This window comes from Dermacentor silvarum, chromosome 3, assembly GCF_013339745.2.
Source record: "Dermacentor silvarum isolate Dsil-2018 chromosome 3, BIME_Dsil_1.4, whole genome shotgun sequence".
Lineage (NCBI taxonomy): Eukaryota > Metazoa > Arthropoda > Arachnida > Ixodida > Ixodidae > Dermacentor > Dermacentor silvarum.
Genome location: NC_051156.1, coordinates 125,313,680 through 125,332,976, shown reverse-complemented (window position 1 = coordinate 125,332,976; position 19,297 = coordinate 125,313,680). Strand labels below are relative to the sequence as shown.

General features: G+C 46.1%; 1 protein-coding gene across 1 annotated transcript; it reads left to right on the top strand.

Annotated features, from left to right (window-relative positions):
- The first annotated feature begins 16,663 nt into the window (after positions 1-16,663).
- Positions 16,664-18,516, top strand: LOC125944531 (uncharacterized). Its single transcript, XM_049665027.1, has 2 exons — positions 16,664-16,842; positions 18,295-18,516. Exons 1-2 carry the CDS (start codon positions 16,726-16,728, stop codon positions 18,514-18,516), a joined length of 339 nt encoding a protein of 112 aa, XP_049520984.1. The 5' UTR covers positions 16,664-16,725.
- The last annotated feature ends 781 nt before the right edge of the window (positions 18,517-19,297 follow it).

Sequence of the window (19,297 nt, the reverse complement as noted above, 5' to 3'; positions counted from 1 at the left end):
TTTTGAATCTGGAATTTGCTCCAGGTGGCACTCTGGTGGCAGCCCAACAAAAGGGACTGAACTGTGGCGACCTCTACACAGTTAGTAAGCTAATGTACCAAGTTTATGCAGCCGATAAAACCACTTTCCTTACTCCGTAAAGCTCTCTACTAGTAAAGTTGCTATCACAATTGATGCTTCGCCTTTCGGGCGAAACGGTGACTTTTTCCTTCTTTTTTAATCGTGTATGTAATGCTGCAAAACATTAACGAAAAGTTAAGGCGCACAATTCTTAGCCAAAACCGCAGTGTGGGTACGAGCCATAGCATGAGGCCATCATCATCACCATCATCAGCAGGATGGATGCCACGTCCGCACTGCAGTCCATTGCAATATATTCTGGTGAAGCTGTTCACTCCCGATTGACCCCAACACTGCGGCTCTTGCGGTCGACTTACGTGCAAGTCCCAATGCCACCGCACCCGGAGATAAGGACGCGGTCATGGCGGTCTCGGACGCGACAGCAGCAGGTCCCGCACCGTCCGCCAGCCGTCCGCTCCTGAGGTCGCTGATTGCCTGTTGGATGGGTTCTGTGTGCCTTGGCACAGTCATCGGCTACGCAGGACCCGCATGGACAACCCTCAAAGGAGATCCAGGCTTCCCCAACATAGACCCTTTCTGGTAAATGCCATCTTCTTTACACTCTTCCTTGTGTACGATATGCACTATAAGGTCGCATATTTCAGGAGGCGAAGAATGGAGGTGCAATTTATTAAAGTTGCACATAGCCGCCACCATTGGCAATTTTATATAGGCCAATACCTAGAACATTACGTAACAATGGTTGGACGCATTCACAAACAGGAAGCAGAAGTTCCTTACGCAAATAACGATGAGTGTAGTAGAACTTTAAAAGACATTTCGAGGGCAAAAGGGGCAGGAGGAAATGGAATGGAAATGGAATGGAAATGGAATAATTTTGACAAAAGATGGAGGGGATATTAATAGCGAAGCTGTTTAAGCTCTTTGTTAGACCGCGTAGTGCGAACAAGAAACTGCGCCTGACGATGACGTCGCGTGCGTCGCCTAGCAACGCCTCACACAGCTGATGCGAGGCGTTGCTAGGCAACGGACGTGACGTCATCGCTCGGTGAGGTTACCACCCTCTCCCAGGTTGCCCTCGCCACATCGCGAGGCACGGCCGACGTATCCGGCGTTCGTAGGCAATGGTGAGGAACGCCACAGCTGCAGCTGGCGTCCAGATGCTGCATTTGCTGCATTTTATACCTGGTTCTCACATGCCGCATTTCGCGCCGGCATCGTCACCCAGAATGGACTGCATCCGCGTCGCGTCGAGCAATATGGGCTGGTGGAGTGCTGCGCTTTCGCTGGCGTGGCGTCCCCGTGCCGAGCGCGCTCGCGCGTCAAGGCAACGTCGGACTGTAAAGTGGCCTTTAGAATACCGCGCGCCGATCCCGAGTATCGTCCCGATACTCGCAGTCGGCTAAGTTTGGCTAAGAACCAGCCAAGTCAAACCAAGTTAAGCAAAAGAAAGCAAAGTTAAAGCTAGGAAGGGCCACCAGCTGCGCTGTTTGCCCAGTCTTCGCACCACTTAGCGTGAAGCTCACACTTTTTTAGGGGCGAAGCTCCTTATAGCGGCACCCGTTCGTCCCGTCGTAGTAGGTAGCCACGTCTAGCTTTATGAATTGCTCAATAGATGGCGTTGTGTGTCCGTATATGTTGTATACCCATATATACATATATATGTATACGATATTAACCGGAAGCCGACTTCCACTTCCGGTTCGGAAGCCAGCTTCCGGTTCCGGGAACGCTTCCGGCGTTTTATGAAAAAAAAATTCCGAAGTTGTGTCCGTAGCGCGGAATCGAACCAGGGACCCCTCGTTTCCGAACGCGCGGCGCTAACCACTACGCCACTAAGCGCACATAGACACACGCACCACGATGGCAATAAATACCCAACATTAACGAAAGGCCGCGTTTCTAGCGCGTTTTTAACGCGTTTGTGCTAGCGCGTTATGGCCCGTGTAAGAAGCTGGTGTGAGACGCTGTGGCCTCTCCGCCTTACCTTCAACGCGTTTCGAGCGCGCTGCCCAAGGCGGTGGCAAGTCAAGTTCAAGTCGAGGAGCGTTTATGAATACGGGGGGTATACTCTCTCAGCAGTCATGTGATGGCGTCGGCAAACGCGGTGCACGTTCCGGCATGTGTAAATGGCTTCGTAAGACGCTGTGGACGCTCCCCCTTACTAGAGAGTACTGCACGTTTCTAACGCGTTTGTGCTAGCGTCCCCGTAAGCGGGAGATCCGAAGATTCCCTCCGGAGCTTCGCCCACTCATCATCATTCACCCCGTGGATATGCTGTGATTTTTTTCCCTCAAAAACCGTTTTCTTACAGTGCGCGTCCTTTTATTCTTACGTAGTCATTAAGATTCAATCGTGCTATTGAAAATTGAATACGGACTATAGTTTATAAAACATCAAGGGTATATATGCACTGCAAGGATGGAACTTTACAACTGCGACGAGAAGTAAAGGACATGGACAGTGAGAAACTGTCTGTTGGCAATAGCCTTGAAACTTTTTTTAGCAATATCAGCATTCATTCCCTATCACCACTGCAGTCACAGCAAACGTTATGTATGTTACGATCTTCCTTACAATCGATGGCAGGTTCTTCACCCTTGGGCTCCTGGGAGCCGTGGGCGGCTCTGTGGTTGGCGCAATGGCCGCGCAAGCTATTGGGCGCCGCCGCACCATGGCAGTGGGCGCCCTTGGCGCCTCTGCACCTGGCTGTGCGTCGGCTCAGCGCAGCAGCTGTGGTATCTCTACACAGGCCGCCTGATCAACGGTTTCTTCGCCGGCATGCTGTCCCTGGTGGTGCCAGCACTCATCGGTGAGCTGGCCGACGCCAGGAACCGCGGCGTGCAGGTACATCCACGCGCAGTTCTGCGCCAAGTCTCTGAGTGGACGGTGCTAATATGCGGGTGCCTGATATACTCTTAGAACGTATATTGCAAGTGCCAAAAGAACAAAAAAGGAAAGGGTGTTCGCTGTTCTGTTTTACTTTACTACAAGAAATAAAAAGAAACACGAGGATGCATGGCAAGCGCTTCATGAAGGAGAATATTGTCATCTACGCTTATTTATATGCAGTGGCGGTTAAGTTATGTTGAATTTGAAATCGCTACACAAATTTACGTCCGATTTCTATTCCACAAACATTTCATAAACTACGTTCATCGAGCTGAAACCCATGGACTGTTGAATGTTTCCTTGTAGAGTTACTGTCGACATTCAGACACTCAACGAGGTTTGTCACAAGAGAGAGTGGGGGTAAAGGGAGGAGGGGGCGTGTCAACAATGCAGCGGATCGAATGCTGATAGCATACCTGCCAACTTATGAACATAAAAATTCGCAATACCCTCCAACCGAACACAAAAAAAGAAATGTGGGTCTTCGTATTGGGAGGGGAGTGGGGGGCGGGGTAGTTGCGTGGAGGTTTTTCTTTTTTAAAGCATGCTTTAGCACACACCTTTAAAATATACTTACGCAACTCTATAACCTATCCTTTGGACCTTTAGAACCTTTAGATGCAGCAAACAATCGGCTGCAATCATGGAACCGCAGAGATTGACAAGCAACAAAACAGATAACAGTCCCCTTTTCAGCCAATTTTCTGTTACTGATTTCTCTTCAGTAAGTTATCTGCATGAACTTGCTCGAAGGAAACACCACTATGGCATCCTTTCAACCACAGAAGACTTTAAACGGCAAGCTACGAGACCGAGGAGTGACACGTTTTCACGAACACCTACAGGCAAATATCCAGTGACCCAAGTTTTGCATCTAAGTTTGCATCATGGAGACTAGCACAGACCGAGTCGCACATACCCAGTAGTAAAAGTGGGCGTCAGAGGTCATTCCACCAGCGGTACTATCTCAGTTCCACGTCTACAGTGACCGGCTCTCCAGACAGCATTGAACCGAGTGGACTCTCGACCATTTTCGGAAATAAAGATCCTTGGGGCATGACCGTATTCGTCGATGGCACAGAAAGCTACGAAAGCCTTGTTGCACTACCTCAAATCGACAGGTGTTGGCGACCATCTGTAGACTTCATGCGAAGTTTCAAATGTGTGCGAAACTGTGCTCTATTTCATTTCTCTCTCTTTTCATCCCTATAGCCCTTCCCCCTGTGCAGGGTAGCAAACCGGACATCCGTCTGTTTAACCTCCCTGCCTTTCCTCCCTTCTATCTTTTTTTTCTCTCTCTCTCTTTGCCACAAACTCAGTGACCAAAGTTGGTCCGATGGTTGGTTTCGAACACTATTACCTCAGCAGAGCAGACCGATACACTGCTAGGCCAATGAGCTAGGTAGGCGAGAAAACGGCGAGATGCAAACGAACATAGATAGATAGATAGATAGATAGATAGATAGATAGATAGATAGATAACCCCGGAAAGTGCATGAAGTACCCTGAGAAAGCTAACACATAAAAAGCAGGAGATATAATCCTACATGTTTGGAGATACCAAGTAGCTTATGTGATACCACATGAGCCGCACTGGCATACAACGTCTCTATACCACACAGGCTTACAGTTAGAATGTGCACACACGATGGACCGCTCAAAAGAACAGCATATACCACAAAGATTTCACGAGTTCGTTGCTTGTTACAGATTCTGAGAATAGATTTACTTTTGAAAAATGGCACAGACCAGCACTTGGCACAATGAATACCAATACTCCTTCCGGCTTTTTTATTCAACGCATTCGCGTGATCACATGAATAGTAGTTGGCACAATGCCTCCACTGTTTCTCCGATGCCGTACCAACCACAACATAGAGCAACCTCATAGACCGGACTCATCTTGCATGGAATGACGACTGAGTGCAGCTCTTTCCACTATATTTACGTGGTAGACTGACATTCGTGACCTGTCAGCACAGCCACGGCCGCTGGATAAAAAAAAAAGTGCGGCCTGCCACGTGCATCGAAAACGGTGTGATCTGCCGCGGCGCCACACGTCGGGGGCTGTTGTGTGGCATCGGCATATCAAATGCGTCAGGAACGCGCTTGGAACGCCGTCGCGTGTGCAAGTCGACGCGTTCCATCGCCGATGACTAGCGCCGTTCTGTCCAGCCGAGCGGCCGACAATGCAACTACGGCCGTCACGTTCGTCCCATTGCAGCACGCCCGACGCGGCAGGCAGCACCTTTTTTTTTATCCAGCGGCCGTGGCACAGCGATACAAGTTTGGTAGTGGAAGGGAAAACTGCCTTTACGTCACCATGCTCGGAAACTTTCTTGAATCTGTTCTGTTCCCAGCTAGTTGGTAAGGCCTTTCGAGCTGTTGCCTTCAATGAAATTTTCTTGTTACTTGCGGAACACAACGGGCACATCAGGAATGACTGCAAGCTTTCATCTGTTATTTTTCTAAACTGCTCTGGTGAAGCCTTGTAGTAAACGGTGCTCGAGCATTTCCGAAAGGCCGCTGACGATGCGATACGGAAAGCAACGCCGTATACTGTGTCGTTTTGCTCTTTGCCCGCCGGTAACGGTGTTAGCTCCAAAAATGTCGGCGGCTTGTCCGACACTCCTCAATGGTTCTGTGAATTACATCGTTTATCTCTTGCGCAGGGTGCTCGCCAATACATCAGCACGCTCGTCGGCACAATATACGTGAACTTGTTGGGACGCCACATGGTTTGGTCCAGCTTGGCGTTTGCATGCATCATACCAGCGGCGTCCTGATTCCTTTGTCCTGGTTTCTCGTGGAATCCCCACGCTGGCTTCTACAGGTGCGAATACCATTGGGCGCCCTAAGGTTTGCAAAGAACGTGTTCAGAGACAAGAGACTTCTATTAAAATTTTCTTCGGGCCATTTATCTGTCATTATCGCGGGGAAACAACAAAACCTAAGTTCGTTATAATTAATTACTTCTGGCATACGTAAGAACTAAGCGCGCAAAGGAGTGTTTTTCTTAACGCGAAGAACGGTCGGCCTAAAGTGGCCCGCACATGTCTTCAAGGGCACGATTCTTACCTGAAATCTATAGTCTGCATGTGGGAGACATAGGAACCAACAAATCTACGATAAGTAACACATGCAAGCGTAAGTTATCGAGCGCAGGGGTCTCAAAATACCTTATAAAAACACCACAACAGCGGACGGAGGACAGGTCTATTACCAACCAGCCCGTTCCCACAGATTAGCTCAAAATGCAACAAAATGGCACGGAACTCGAACTTCATTTCTTCTGCTCTCGGTGTCTCATTTAACTCAAATATATAATATATATATATTATATATATATATATATATATATATATATATTATAAGAAGCCAACAATTGATGACACCAAGGACAACATAGGAGAAATTACTTGTACTTGCTAATTGGAAATAAAGAAATGATAAATTAATGGAAATGAAAATGGATGAAAGAACAACTGTACGCAGGTGTCGAACGATCCCACGTCTTCGCATTACGCGTGCGATGCTCTTACCATTGAGCTACCGTGGAGCCATTTCCCCATGCACTTTCTAGGGTATTTATGTTTTACAACTAGAACTAACCCTGGGAACGTAAGCCAGAACCACCACTCACAAACCATGGCGGCGGATGTGGAACATCATATCTGCCGCAGGCATCACGAGCACATGATCGTTTTGGGTGAGGGCAACTGGTCAATAAACCACATATGCTACCTGAAGGCATCTGCGCTTCTAACATCTTGGCTTCTTATGATATGTAGTAATCGGGCCCCTCGGTTCCCTTTCTGCTCGTATATATATATATATATATATATATATATATATAAACGATAACTTGCCCCAATACCAACAGAGCATCGGTGCTACGGTGCGAAAGTTGACGCTCCATGGTTCCCAAACCAGTTCAACATGTCTTCAGTGCCGTTGCCTCAATAAATGCACTTTCCGAGTGGTCACGTCTTGCCTACGCTTCTAAACATTGCAATAAAATATGAAGAAGAGATAGGACAGAGCGCTTATATGACTTCGCTCTGTCCTATCTTTCAACGCATCTAATCCACAACGGGGTAGTTCTTGCAGCAATCTGTGATTACAGACCTTGTAATCTCTTTAGTCACTGCAACTATTTGAAGATCGTGGCATAGTGGCTGCCCTATCTCAGGCACGATTAGTGGCACAGACGCGAGGCTAGCGCTTATGCGTCCACAGGTACGCCCGAGTTGACTTTGTTCAAGCAAAGCGCCGCAGGGTGCATGCCCTGTTCTGTATAGGACCGAGCTTTCTCGCCATTACAGAGTAGCTAGTGCAGCACATTCCTGATACAAGCTAATGCGCAGTACTGCGCTTGTGGGTCTCCACAGCCTTCATAGGAGATGTTGCTTCAAATGGCGACAACATAAGGCACCACAGTCGGGAAGTGTGAGAAGTTTTTTTAATATGATCTTTATCGCAACTGACAATGCAATTGGTATGGGGTATTTAGATCAGGAATACTTGCAACGAAGAGCTTGAGAGCGAGGGGTGTATTCGCAATCAGCAACACCTTCGTCATGCCTATTCGTCAGACAACTTATTTCTGAAAAACAAGGCAATGTCTTTGGGGAAGGCAAATCATGCTGTCGAAATACTGTCATTGAACTGGGACGTTGACTTCTATTATTGTCTAATATTTGGAGAATTACCGGTGTAACAACAACCTTTGTGCCCTAATTTTATAGCAGTCAAGAAAAAAAACATTGTTCAGGCGCGATCCATTCTGGCTATGGTATTAAGATGGGTAATGATATTACAAGCTAAAATCTCTTGTATTATTCCAGAGTTACAGAGATGATCGCAAAGATCAAAAGTTTCATCTTTTAGTAAAGTTGAGCGGAGATGTCAGTTTTACCAAATTTCTTGAAATGTAAGAAAGTCGTCGACTGGTTGATAAGAATATCCCAATCACGCCGATTGAGTTCTTTCTCTCAGATGCAAACGTAAACAGATCATATCTAGCGGGACGGTAAAGTTTTGCAAAAGAATAATTTTAAGACGTTCAACCATTTAAAAGCATTTTTTTTCTTTTTTCGTTATATTGTTATCATTACTTTAGTTTATAGAGCAAGTGCTGAACAGCATCTATTTCAGCGTGAAGGAAAACTGCGTGTGCAGATTGGCCGCCGTGATAGCGCCATGGCCATGCAGCGAACCCTGCGCAAGGAACCAGTCGAGGCCAACGCTGAGTTCAAGCTGATGGAGAGGGCATTCTCGCGTACCGCAACGCCGTCTCTGCACTACTGGTTGGCGGCGCACCTGATGTTCCTGCAGCAGTTCTGCGGAGCCAACATGGCTGCAAGCTACGCGCGCGTAATCATGGCGGCGGCGGGCATCGAGGCGGACGAGGGCCATGCCGATCTGGCCATGCTTTTGATACAGGTGATGCTCAGCCGCTGCCCGTAACTTTTTTCATACTGTGCACTATCACCTCCTACAGGGCACCCAGAAACGAAATGTGGAAGAACTCGCAAAGGCAGCCCTTAGGTGCCCCTTGGTATCGGCCATGGTCTTACCATGTTATTTATATTTATTTATTTATTATTTATTTATTTTTTATTATTTATTTATTTATTTGTTTGTTTCTTTAAATACATGCTGTGATCGACAGGAAGACAAAGCAGGTGGTTGAGAGTGTAAAAAAACGAGAAAACAAAACAAACAAAACACGAAATTACTGTTAACTGAAACAAACATACATATGTACAAGTAATACAGTTATTACGCTTAACATGGCAGACACAGCAGTGCATGATACACACAATATTAACATGATGGCTGAGTGAATGACTAGATTATGACATAACGGTCACTGCAAGAGTGACTGCCGTGCACACTCAAAACCACTTCAGATTGACGTGCAATATTATAATCACATAACACGCTTTACTACGTAATCGTATGGAGAAAAAGGATTTTTAAGTGTACCAGCGCGTGAAAGGGGACATTGTCATCCTCCCGAGTACAGCACCAAGCTACAACGGAAACCTATACTGGTTTACCAGAAACAAGTTTTAGGCAGTTGAGGAAACATTAGTCCTGTTTGAGGATTTGAACTACGGAGTAACGCATTTCCGGGGCGCTCGTTCTGCCATCTGAGGTAACCTGGAAGCGAGCAGATGGCAGCACGAGGGCAAATTAATCGACAGATTCAATAACAGGGACACTGAATATGTCAATTTTGTTCTCCACTGCGAAGTTTTATTTCCAAATACCCGCGTACGTTTCCCTTGTATCTTAGTGCTACATTCGTTTGGATGACAGTTTTCCCGTTCATGTACCTTTCTTTACCTTGCGGGATTATGTAGAACTGATTTTCCATGTCGGTACATGCAAAAGAAGGGAGCAAGTTCCGTGTATGTCGTTGTCGGGATGCCAGTGAAGGGAACGCTTTAACGTAGCTATTTGCAGTCATTCTTCAAATCCCCTTTGTACAGGCCGTACAAAAAAACTATACTCGCGATTTTCCGCCGTGTCTTCATGCAGGAATGTTGCCACTCACGTATAATACTCGTTGATGAGTACAGCGATCTACATGCGTAAGCTCACAGTGAGCCCTCGTCCATTTCCGATTTGCGTACGCCCTTCAAATGAAAGAGTTCCATCGTGTTTAAGCGTATCCCTGTTTAGGATATGGCATGTTTAAAGGCCAGAAGTCTAGCGTCAGCCGGTTCCGTTTTTAGTTTATACATTAACTATACGTAAGCTGGCATAGCTGATGAACAGACGTTGTCAATGGGACGGGATCGGAAAGTGTGTTTGTGATTGTTAGACCCAAGTATTTTTACTCTGCTGCTCCGCTTATTATGTACCGTTAATAGCATCAGAAAATACAACCGGTGGATTTTTGTGGTTCATCATATCAAAACACTTCTTGCGTGAACCACTTTTTTTACCAATTAATGACGCTTCCTAAACTGTCAGTATGACTCGTCAATATGACTTCCATCGATGACCAAACGAGTCAACATGATTCGTTTGGTCATCATCGTTTGGTCATCCTTTACAAATCACGCATTTATCTGCGAATAGTGGAACGCTAATATCTGGACGAGGCGCAGTCACAATGTTGTTCAGATATATTCACTGTGCTTGGCGCATGATAGCCTTAGCTGCTTATGTGCCATTAAACCCAACAACAACATATATTACCTACATAATGGGTCCGAAAACGCTACCCCGGAACATACCGTATACCACAACCAACGAACGTGTATTAAAACCCGCAACGTCTACAAATTCGGTGCGATCACTCAAGTACTATGATTTTGTCCATCTTATGATATAGGCAGGGATCCGCTTATTTTGCAGTTTACTTAGAATTTTATCATGGTAGACATGATCAAGCTCGATTGTAGTCTAGGAACAAAAATATTCACCTAGCCTGCATCATCCAGGCGGTACCATGAATCGCTGCTAAAAGATGCGTGCTAGAGGAAAAACCTTTGCGGAATCCGTGCTGTAAGTAGACAGTATGTTATTAGCGTAAAGACAATGTGTGAACAAGTGTGCGATAATATGCTCCATAAAAACATTTGAGATTTTACGTGCCAAAACCACGATATGGTCATTAGGCATGCCATAGGGGGGGGGACACCGTAATAATTTGTGCCACCTGGGTTTCGTTAACGTGCACCTAAATCTAAGTACAGGGGTGCTGTCGCACTTCCCTCCCATCAGAATGTGGCCGTGGCTGGGATTCAATCCCGCGACCTCGTGCTTAGCAGCCCAACACCATGGCCACTAAGCAACCACGGTGGGTAATATCATCAACTTTCAGCACATGGACATCAGCAAAATCTCACGCTTGCATCCTGTAAGTAGACGGTGACCTTTTTTGTGAACCGCAACGGCACCTGCAATCTGCCAGTCATCAGGCAAGATGGCAGAGCTTAAAGACGGAAAACAGTGGATAAAATGCCTGGTAAGGTTTGTGAATATTGGTATAAACAGGAGCCTGCAATCATACTCGGACATCCTAATCATTTATTTTAACATTAAAACAATGTTAGGCCACCTTCACACTATCTGATATCTGGCGCGGTATCACATATAGGAATAACACCGTGGTAGTAATCAGGTCGACATTTCTGCTAGTTGGTACGCTTCCATGATAAAGTGAAACTAGCACGAAATATAAGGACAGAGAAGTCTTGTGTTGTCCATTCTACATTCTTTGTTGTGTTTCATGCTACCCTCACGTTCTCGTGGCACCGTGGCTGTCTCCGCTCCCAGCAATGGAAACAGAATGAAAATAATATTTCATCACGTAGCAATGTCAACGGGATCTTCGACAAAGCATCATTAAACTGCATTTGCACCAAGCACTTTTGATTACTCTCTAAGTAGCACCAAAGTTTCTCTGAATTTGTTGTGATGAAATTCGGTAAACTGGCCGAAACGTACTTCTTACGGGTCGTAGCCATTTCGCCTGAAAGTTCGACTTGAATATTTTGTATAGAATCAAGGTCTCGGGTGTTTTCTTTTTCTGACTCGCTCCAAGCGTCTTTTTTTTAGGAATGATGCATCTGTTTGTTCATGGGATTTCGCACGTAGGTCTACGGCGCGTGGAAGGACAATTACTGCTTATAGATATGGGTGGGCCGACAAATGTGCAAGCGGTGATAAGCGCCAGGACCGTTGTTCGATGGTTTGGCCGGTCGAAAACTTAGCTGTCAACGACCTTTGCGCGTCTCTTTAACACACATCAATAAGGCAGAAAGATAGCGGTTTCTCCCATTGATGTTTATAACTGCTTATTCAGTAAAAATTATAACCCTTGCACGCAAACAGAGCACCAGGCGAAGCTTTTCTTGCTGTTATTGAACTCGAAAATGTTCAACTAAGAATCGCTCTCTTTATTTTGTCAGGAACGTTGTCCATTTCTAGAACTAAATAGAGCATTTACCATGAACTTGCCGTATTCTTTTCCTTTCGAGGTATTCATCCAAATGTGCTCGGTCAATTGCGACAGTCCAGCAGAAGTGAATTGTTACACGTTGTTGATGCAGGTCGTGTTACTGAGGCACATGTTAATAAGGCTACTTGGTTATCGAGAAATGTATGGAAAATAAGTTGCTATGGGTCAACAGCCGCTACAATGGTGCGAGTCGTTTTCAAGCTATCTTTAAGGGATGTTGTAGCACACATGTGTGTACAATGAACGATGAGACTCAGCGGGCAGAGCAGTTCTAAGACGGCACCACAGCTGATGGGTGCATTTGTGTTAGTGCCGTTCATAATCGCGCTACTTAATGAACCTTTTTCTCTTGCATTTCGGTGCGTCTTGCTTCGATGCGTTTCGCTGCTGCAAGCGTTAAGTATCTGTAACATGTCTCTTTTAGCAGCCAGTGGATTTGTCCCTTTAACTTGCTCAGTATTTCAGGTTACCGCGGCTGAGAATAGTCAGTCTGAGCCCTACAGCCATGCGCGGTCGTATCTATCCAACTGCTACTCTTCAAGTGATGTAAATGTGTTTCAATTTCGGCTGCTGGTAGACGGTTGTTCGTTTACTTTTGTTTAATTCTTATTCGCGTATGTATTTCTTCCTTTTTTCATGTATAAAATCACAAAAGCACTTTATCTATTCTTAGCCTGAATTTGTATTTGTATTACCGCATAGTTTAGGATGATGTATTGCCGGTCAAAGTTATGGCGTTTAGCGGCTGTCGCCATCGTCGGAGTTTACTGTCAAGTTCCGTGTTGTAGACTTATTCTGCAACGTTGTGGCTTCCCTAAAGAAGGGCATTTATTATTACCACACATGGAGCCCCAAGTTTATGCAATGTCACAGGGACTTCCGTACAAGGCCAAGGTAATAAATGAATGTTAACAAGGCCGAGATAATAAATAAAAGTTAACAAGGCCAAGGTAATAAATAAATGTTATTACACAGTTATTACGCTGGCGTAACACATCATTTGAAAAGTGAAGAAGGAAAAAAGGTCGGTGCAATAAACAACAAAATGCAAAGGTGCTTAGTCACGAAAGTTAAAGAAACAGGGGCCTGACTCAGAAAGCTTTTCTTTCGTAAGTGCTCCTTGCCATTGACCGGCCGCCTTAGATAATAATATGTCTTGCATCCTGATTTGCTGAAATTCTTTCTTACGAACAATTCTAGCGTAAGAAGGTTCCCTGAATTTGGACCCAGTTACTGTTTAATACCGCCTTACTTAAGAAGTACCGCATAACAATAGAATAAATCGAAAGGAAATAAAAAGCATTAGTATTATTTCAATCGCCAAGTGAGCTCTTAAGATACAGATGAATACCGAAGATCTCCATCTCGTCGACCAGTTGGTGGTGGCATGCGCGGCCCTTCCCCTGATGGACACCGTGGGCCGTCTGCGTATGCTGGTGGTCTCGGCGAACATATGCGTCGCAAGCATGATCCTGCTGGCAACCGTGTACCCAAGCACGCCAGCCGACGCCCGGAACTTCACCACAAGCACGATGTCCACTGCTGCGAACTTAACCGAAACGGCGGCAGGCGGATCCAGCACTGAAGGGAGCCCCCTGGAACTCGTCTTCCTGATTGTCTTCTACTTTGGCTACGCACTCGGTCTTGGGCCCCTCACTTGGATACAGGCAAGAACAAGAACGGGCCGCCCTAGCCAATTACTTAATAGAAAACAGACAGATATACCTCGGGAGCTCGTTGTCTAAACACATGGGAACAGAGAAATGGCTTTGCTCAGCCCCCGCTGCAGCGAATTTGACGAGAATTGTTGCTTTCAAAAGAAAAATCAAAGCATACTTACTGTATGTAGCAGATTTTTCATTAAAGCGATCACTTTTTTTACAGAAACTGTACATTGCAAAACGAAAAGTTCGCCATTCTAACTCAGCAGCGAAGTTACATGATATTTCAGTAAGCAACATCTATTCAAGCATCTCAAGTGAACAAAATCGACGCGTTCTATGCAGTGCTTCGAAATATCACTTATTGGTGAGTAGGACTTCGCGAAATACCTTGTGAATGTTGTCCCCATTTCACGTTAGCTGTAAACTCCTAACCGCATTCGTCTGCTTCAGATGCTCGAACATATGCAGTTTATAGAACTGCGATATATATTGTTTGTGCAGAGTTACAGATCTATAAATTTTATGCTTGAATGTTCTCACCCCATTTAATTTCTTCGTATAAGCTTTAAGACCCCAAATTAAAAATCTGGCTACCTACATTTCAGTGAATCCATGAGTTGTCTAACAGCGCCAAGCAGTAGGTACCTGTGCACATGCATAATCATTGGAAACTATCCCATTTATAACACAACAAATCGTTGCAAATACTAAATTAAACAGACGCTCTAGTTGAATCTGTCAAAAAAACGGTTATGCTAAATTTATCCTTTCTATTTGCCCTTGCATAGCCAGTGTTTCTTCCATGAAACAATAACGTGACCTACCGCTCCTATGGTTACTCGACGTCGCACTTTTCCACATGCTTCCCCCTGTGCCTGTTTCATATATACTATAACAATTATAACGATTTTAGAATCGCTCTTTCTCCACCTAGAGAGCCACATGTAACCTCGCACTGATCATCAAATGAAGGTAGGGGTGCCATAGTGAAGAGGAAGATTTCTAAAACAAGGCAAGACTGCAATCGCCTTCCCGCCTCCGTTGTCAGCATCACTGATCACGACGCGTTCAAGTCTGCTGTCTGTGACCATTTAGCTGCTTTGATTGTTAGCATTATTTATTTTATTTCCACTCCTCGCGGTAAAGACTGGACGTCCCAGAGAGCAAATAAATGAAATCAAATTAGCAATAACCGGTCTCATCGTGAAGGCAGGTTCTTGTGAAAATATCGTGCAGGCAAGGGCAACCTTTGTGCGAATAACAGACAAGGCCGTTTGTACAGAAAATGCGGTTTGTTGACAGTATACACTCTCATGAAAGGGAATAAGTTATAATTACGACTGATGAAAACTCACACGAAAACACAGCCATAGCATGCAAGAACGAACAGGTGGGACGCGATAATAGTCAATTAGCTGCGGTATAGTATTCCATTGTTATGGCAGTAAACGACGAAGCAAATCGAAGTGTTTCAGTAATTGCGTAGCCACAAATTCACGGTGGGAGTTGTCTCGGCCTACACGACGGGGTAGCTGCCGAGGACGCGGTACTAACTGAAACGCAGAGCCCCTTGTCGACGCTGTCATCAACGTCAAGCTTGTTTGTCGCGACCTGCGTGGTCGATGAACGGGTCGCAGCGGCGTTCTCCGGAAGACGTCGGTAGGGCTGGGTGCAGCATAACGCTCTACAATGGCCGGCGGGACCCAGGTTGTGAAGCAGGCCCGGGTCTTCTCACCCGACTGGCCAATCATTTCCAACCACTACTCCACCACGCTCAGCTCGGCCGTCGTCCGTGGACGTTTCGAGAGCAGTTAATTTCCTTGGAACAGCAGGGCTGCCTCTTGGATCTGCCTATAGGGACGCTCTTCCGCCATTTCACGAACCGGCACCGCGTCCATGTCGGAAACCTTCCAAGCCCCGCGGTCCACGCTCTTTTCCGCGCGTCCCTCGCGCTTTTACTCTTCCTTTTTTGTCCTCCCTGTTCAGTTTTCGGCAACCTGTCTTTTTTGTGGGCTGTTGCTTTTTCCTTCTTGTGTCTGTGTTGTAGTCCTTGAGCACGTCTTACAGCGCTAGTACAACGTCGTGTGCACATCACGCTCATTAAAAACCAGGAGGGCGACATTTAGGGAAATTCATATACCCACCATGATTATGATGCTGGCCGAAAGGCCATATTTTCAGCTCCGGTAGAGAATTGCGCCAGAATTCCCTCTAGTAATTTTCGCAGGTAACTCTATGCCACCGAGTAGGGAGCCTACATGCAACGCCGTTTTAAAACGGCGTTGCATGTAGGCACCCTACCACCGAGTAAAGCACAGCGGCAGCTCTCGGTGAAAGAAGAAACTGCGCTTCATTTACGCTCCTTGGTATGCCATCCTATGAAGAAGACTTCCTTTATAAACAACCGTGCACCGCGTCTTCCAGTGCATGCTAGCAGACGCCGATAACACCATATGTTACGAAAGTTTCGCTTAGTAATAACCACTTGATGTCATTGAGGCGCAGTGACTATTTGAGTCGAGGCGCAGCGCTGGCACTGTCGAGGTTGGTCGTTGAGTTGATGATGGTGGTGGAATGTAGCCTTAGTTGGATATCAGCTAGTACATTTCCGCTCTAATCTCTACTCTCGCCTTCCTACATCTTAAAGTTGCCAGCATGATTATTTTGTCAGTCACTCGTGCCGCGGCCTTTAGCTGCTTGTTAAGTTTGCTCGTTAGCCTGCATGCTTCGACCCAGTGCATAGAATTAACACAAAGCATTTATTAGCTGTTCTTTAACCACTGCAGCTTCCTCTGCAAGCGACACAAGTAGTTTGCTTAGTCTTTCTCGCTGCTCGCAATAAAAAATTCCTTTCTTCGTAAACTGTCGCGAATTGTTCGTTACGTAACGCTGTCCATTTAGACGTTCGGTCCAACTCCCCTTCCTTCGACCGCAGATTCCGTTGACCATTTCCAGTGCGGACTGGTTTTGCCGCAGGTTGTGGAGCTGACTCCCCTTCGTGGCCATGGCGTGGAACTGGGAAGCGTGTGCACCTTCCACTGGGCGTGCGCGTTCTGCAGTGTGGCCTTTTTCGAGCGCGTGCGCCTGGGCTTCGGCTTCAGCGAAATGGCTTGGTTCTACGGCACGTTGACCCTAGCCAACGGACTGGTGCTGTACTACTTCATGCCGGAGACGAAGCACCTTGCCCTGGAGACCATCCTGCTCGACGAATGCCCCATCGAGGTGCGTGAACGCGAGCGAGGAGTTTCCTACCATTACGTCCAAAACCCTAAGCGGAAAGGAGGCTCGCAAACTGCCAATAGCATTCACTGTAAAACAAAACTACTTGCGCCCTTCGAGGCTTATCGTGTCGCTCAACAATAATCGCCATCGATATTGGGTAGGATAAGAACAAATTTTATTTGTCCAAATGTTATTGCTGTTGGTGCCTGGGGCTAGGCTGCCATGGGTCCATCACTGGAGGAAATCTTCAGAGATCCCCGGCAATGACCCTGGCCCCTCTAGACGGCCCACTCCTGGTATTCGGGTGCCTCGCTGAGGAGGGCGTCTTGCATCTCTCAGCGAGGCACCCCACTTCGGAGATCTGGGGTACAGCTTCTTTGCTCAGGACAATAATTTAGCCGGGGAACTTTTGCTTGTGAATACATGCGAACGGTGTAATTGTTTTTGCCGGCAACCGCTATACCAATTTTCATGACGCTTGTCGCATTTAAAGTACGCAGGCAAATCTTGTACTTGCCGTAGGCAGATTTTTTTAGTTTGGGTGTCAAATTTTAGTTAGGCCGTCAAACTAGCAAAGTCAGTGTATAACAGCGGTCAATATAAATAAACGGTGCGCTTAACGTGTGAATGCAAAGAACGGTACTATTTAGTCTTCCGCCTGTCTGCGCGCTAAACTGTGACAATTCCTTGAACAGACGCTCATCTTGAGCATATTTTCGTTCTTTATAATGTTGTCAGCCAGAATGTTTACAATGCGCTCATTTCTACGACATGTGTTGCGCGCACTTACTGTTTCCAGATGCTCGGTTGTCACATATCTGAAATCTTTAGCTTGTTTCCTTCAGTGCTTGATTTGTCACCTGAAAGTGTTACGCCAGTAAAATATTATCAATCTATTTATTGTCTCCTAAGCACATAGACGTCTCCAGTAGTGCTGGTGTCATGATTCTGAAGGTATCTAGTAGCATTCTTTTGAAGGATTTCTAATTGAATTTCTCAGAAAATCTGCATATGATGTCGGCATAAATGCCCACGTAACTTGATATACTTATTGTCAACCCAACAATTGTGTGAGTTCATCATTTGTTCACTCATTGCCAAACGAAAATACGTACTTTTTGCCAGCAACTGTACGTTCGCAGATTACTATATGGTAACACATAACTGCTAATGAGTAACGATAAATACGAATAGATAACTGATAATGTTTGCTTGTAGTTTCTTTAGGGAGAGCAGGCCCTGGTCGCGTGTGAATAACAGATTTAGCCTTGAACTCCATGGTTTGTTCGTAACCTTCAAGCTCAAATTCATCTTTAGTCGCCGTAATAATCACTGACAACTTATAACGCCGTTTCAATGTAACGCTTAGAACGTCCCTCCTAGCATTTGCAGTTCACTCACAAAGTTTATCGAAAACTATAGTGAATGTTCCTGCACTCTTTCCATTTCCAGGACATGCTTGGCCGGCGTCGCTCGTTCCACCCCAGCGTTGCGTCTGGCAGCAAGCGGCCAACTCTGTCATCGGTGGGTAGCGTTGGTCGTTTGGGTATCTCCCTGCAACACTCGGGTCCCCACTGCAAGTCGGAGAGCATGTCCTGCGAAATCCCCAGCCCTTTCAAGACGGACCACTCGCCGGACCAATCGCCGGACCAACCACAGCCTTCCACTCGTTGAGATGACTCCACACTTACATATTCTTGACGCCTACTATGTTCTTCGAGCGCGCGAAATCAACACCTACTATTAATAGCAATAAAACAGAAATAATACAAACACGGTAACGCCACTTTCAGGCTGTACTCTTCAAATTTTTTTTTTCGCATTCACTGCGGTAAGGGGGCCGTCATAATAGGCTCTAAACTATTATGACAGTTCCCCTCACCGCGGTGTCAAAAGTTAGGGCGTCCTATTATAATAATGCGAGAGCATTGTATGCCCCATTAAGCGAAAATTGGCCGTCGGTGGTGGCGTGACCAATCGATGGTACCCAAAATTGGCGACCGCTCAAAGAGTAAAAAACTCAGCAAAAACGCTCAGAATAATGTCGAAATGGTCAGTTGGGTTCCTGCGCAGAAATTAAATTAATGGCTTTCAAAAGAAAATTTTGTACATTTTGGTGTGGGTGGGAATCGCACCCGGGCCTCCTGGCCTCCGGGGTGCGAGGCGAGCACACTTCCCCGAGACCAGGTTTCTGGCTGAGAAAAGGTGTGCCTAGTGCGTGCCTCATTGCACACGTCACGTCGCGTCCATCTGGCTGACTAAAGGTTTCACCAAAGGGACAATAATGCTTTGGCATTCCCACACGTAAGCAGTCTTAGTGTCTCTGTCGAATTTTCCCATTACATGTAATGTGCAAAGTTTCGCTCGACAGTGGTTGGCCCGTCTCACTGCGGTGCACAGTAACAACTTAACAATCCGTCATAATTCATTGGGCTGCGGGCGCTAAAGCCGCATC

Excerpts from the sequence above, each read along its gene's own strand:
- LOC125944531 (XM_049665027.1), top strand. The coding sequence starts at position 16,726 with ATGGCTTGGTTCTACGGCACGTTGACCCTAGCCAACGGACTGGTGCTG. Across the intron at positions 16,843-18,294 it reads TCGACGAATGCCCCATCGAG|GACATGCTTGGCCGGCGTCG; the intron begins GTGCGTGAACGC and ends TTCCATTTCCAG.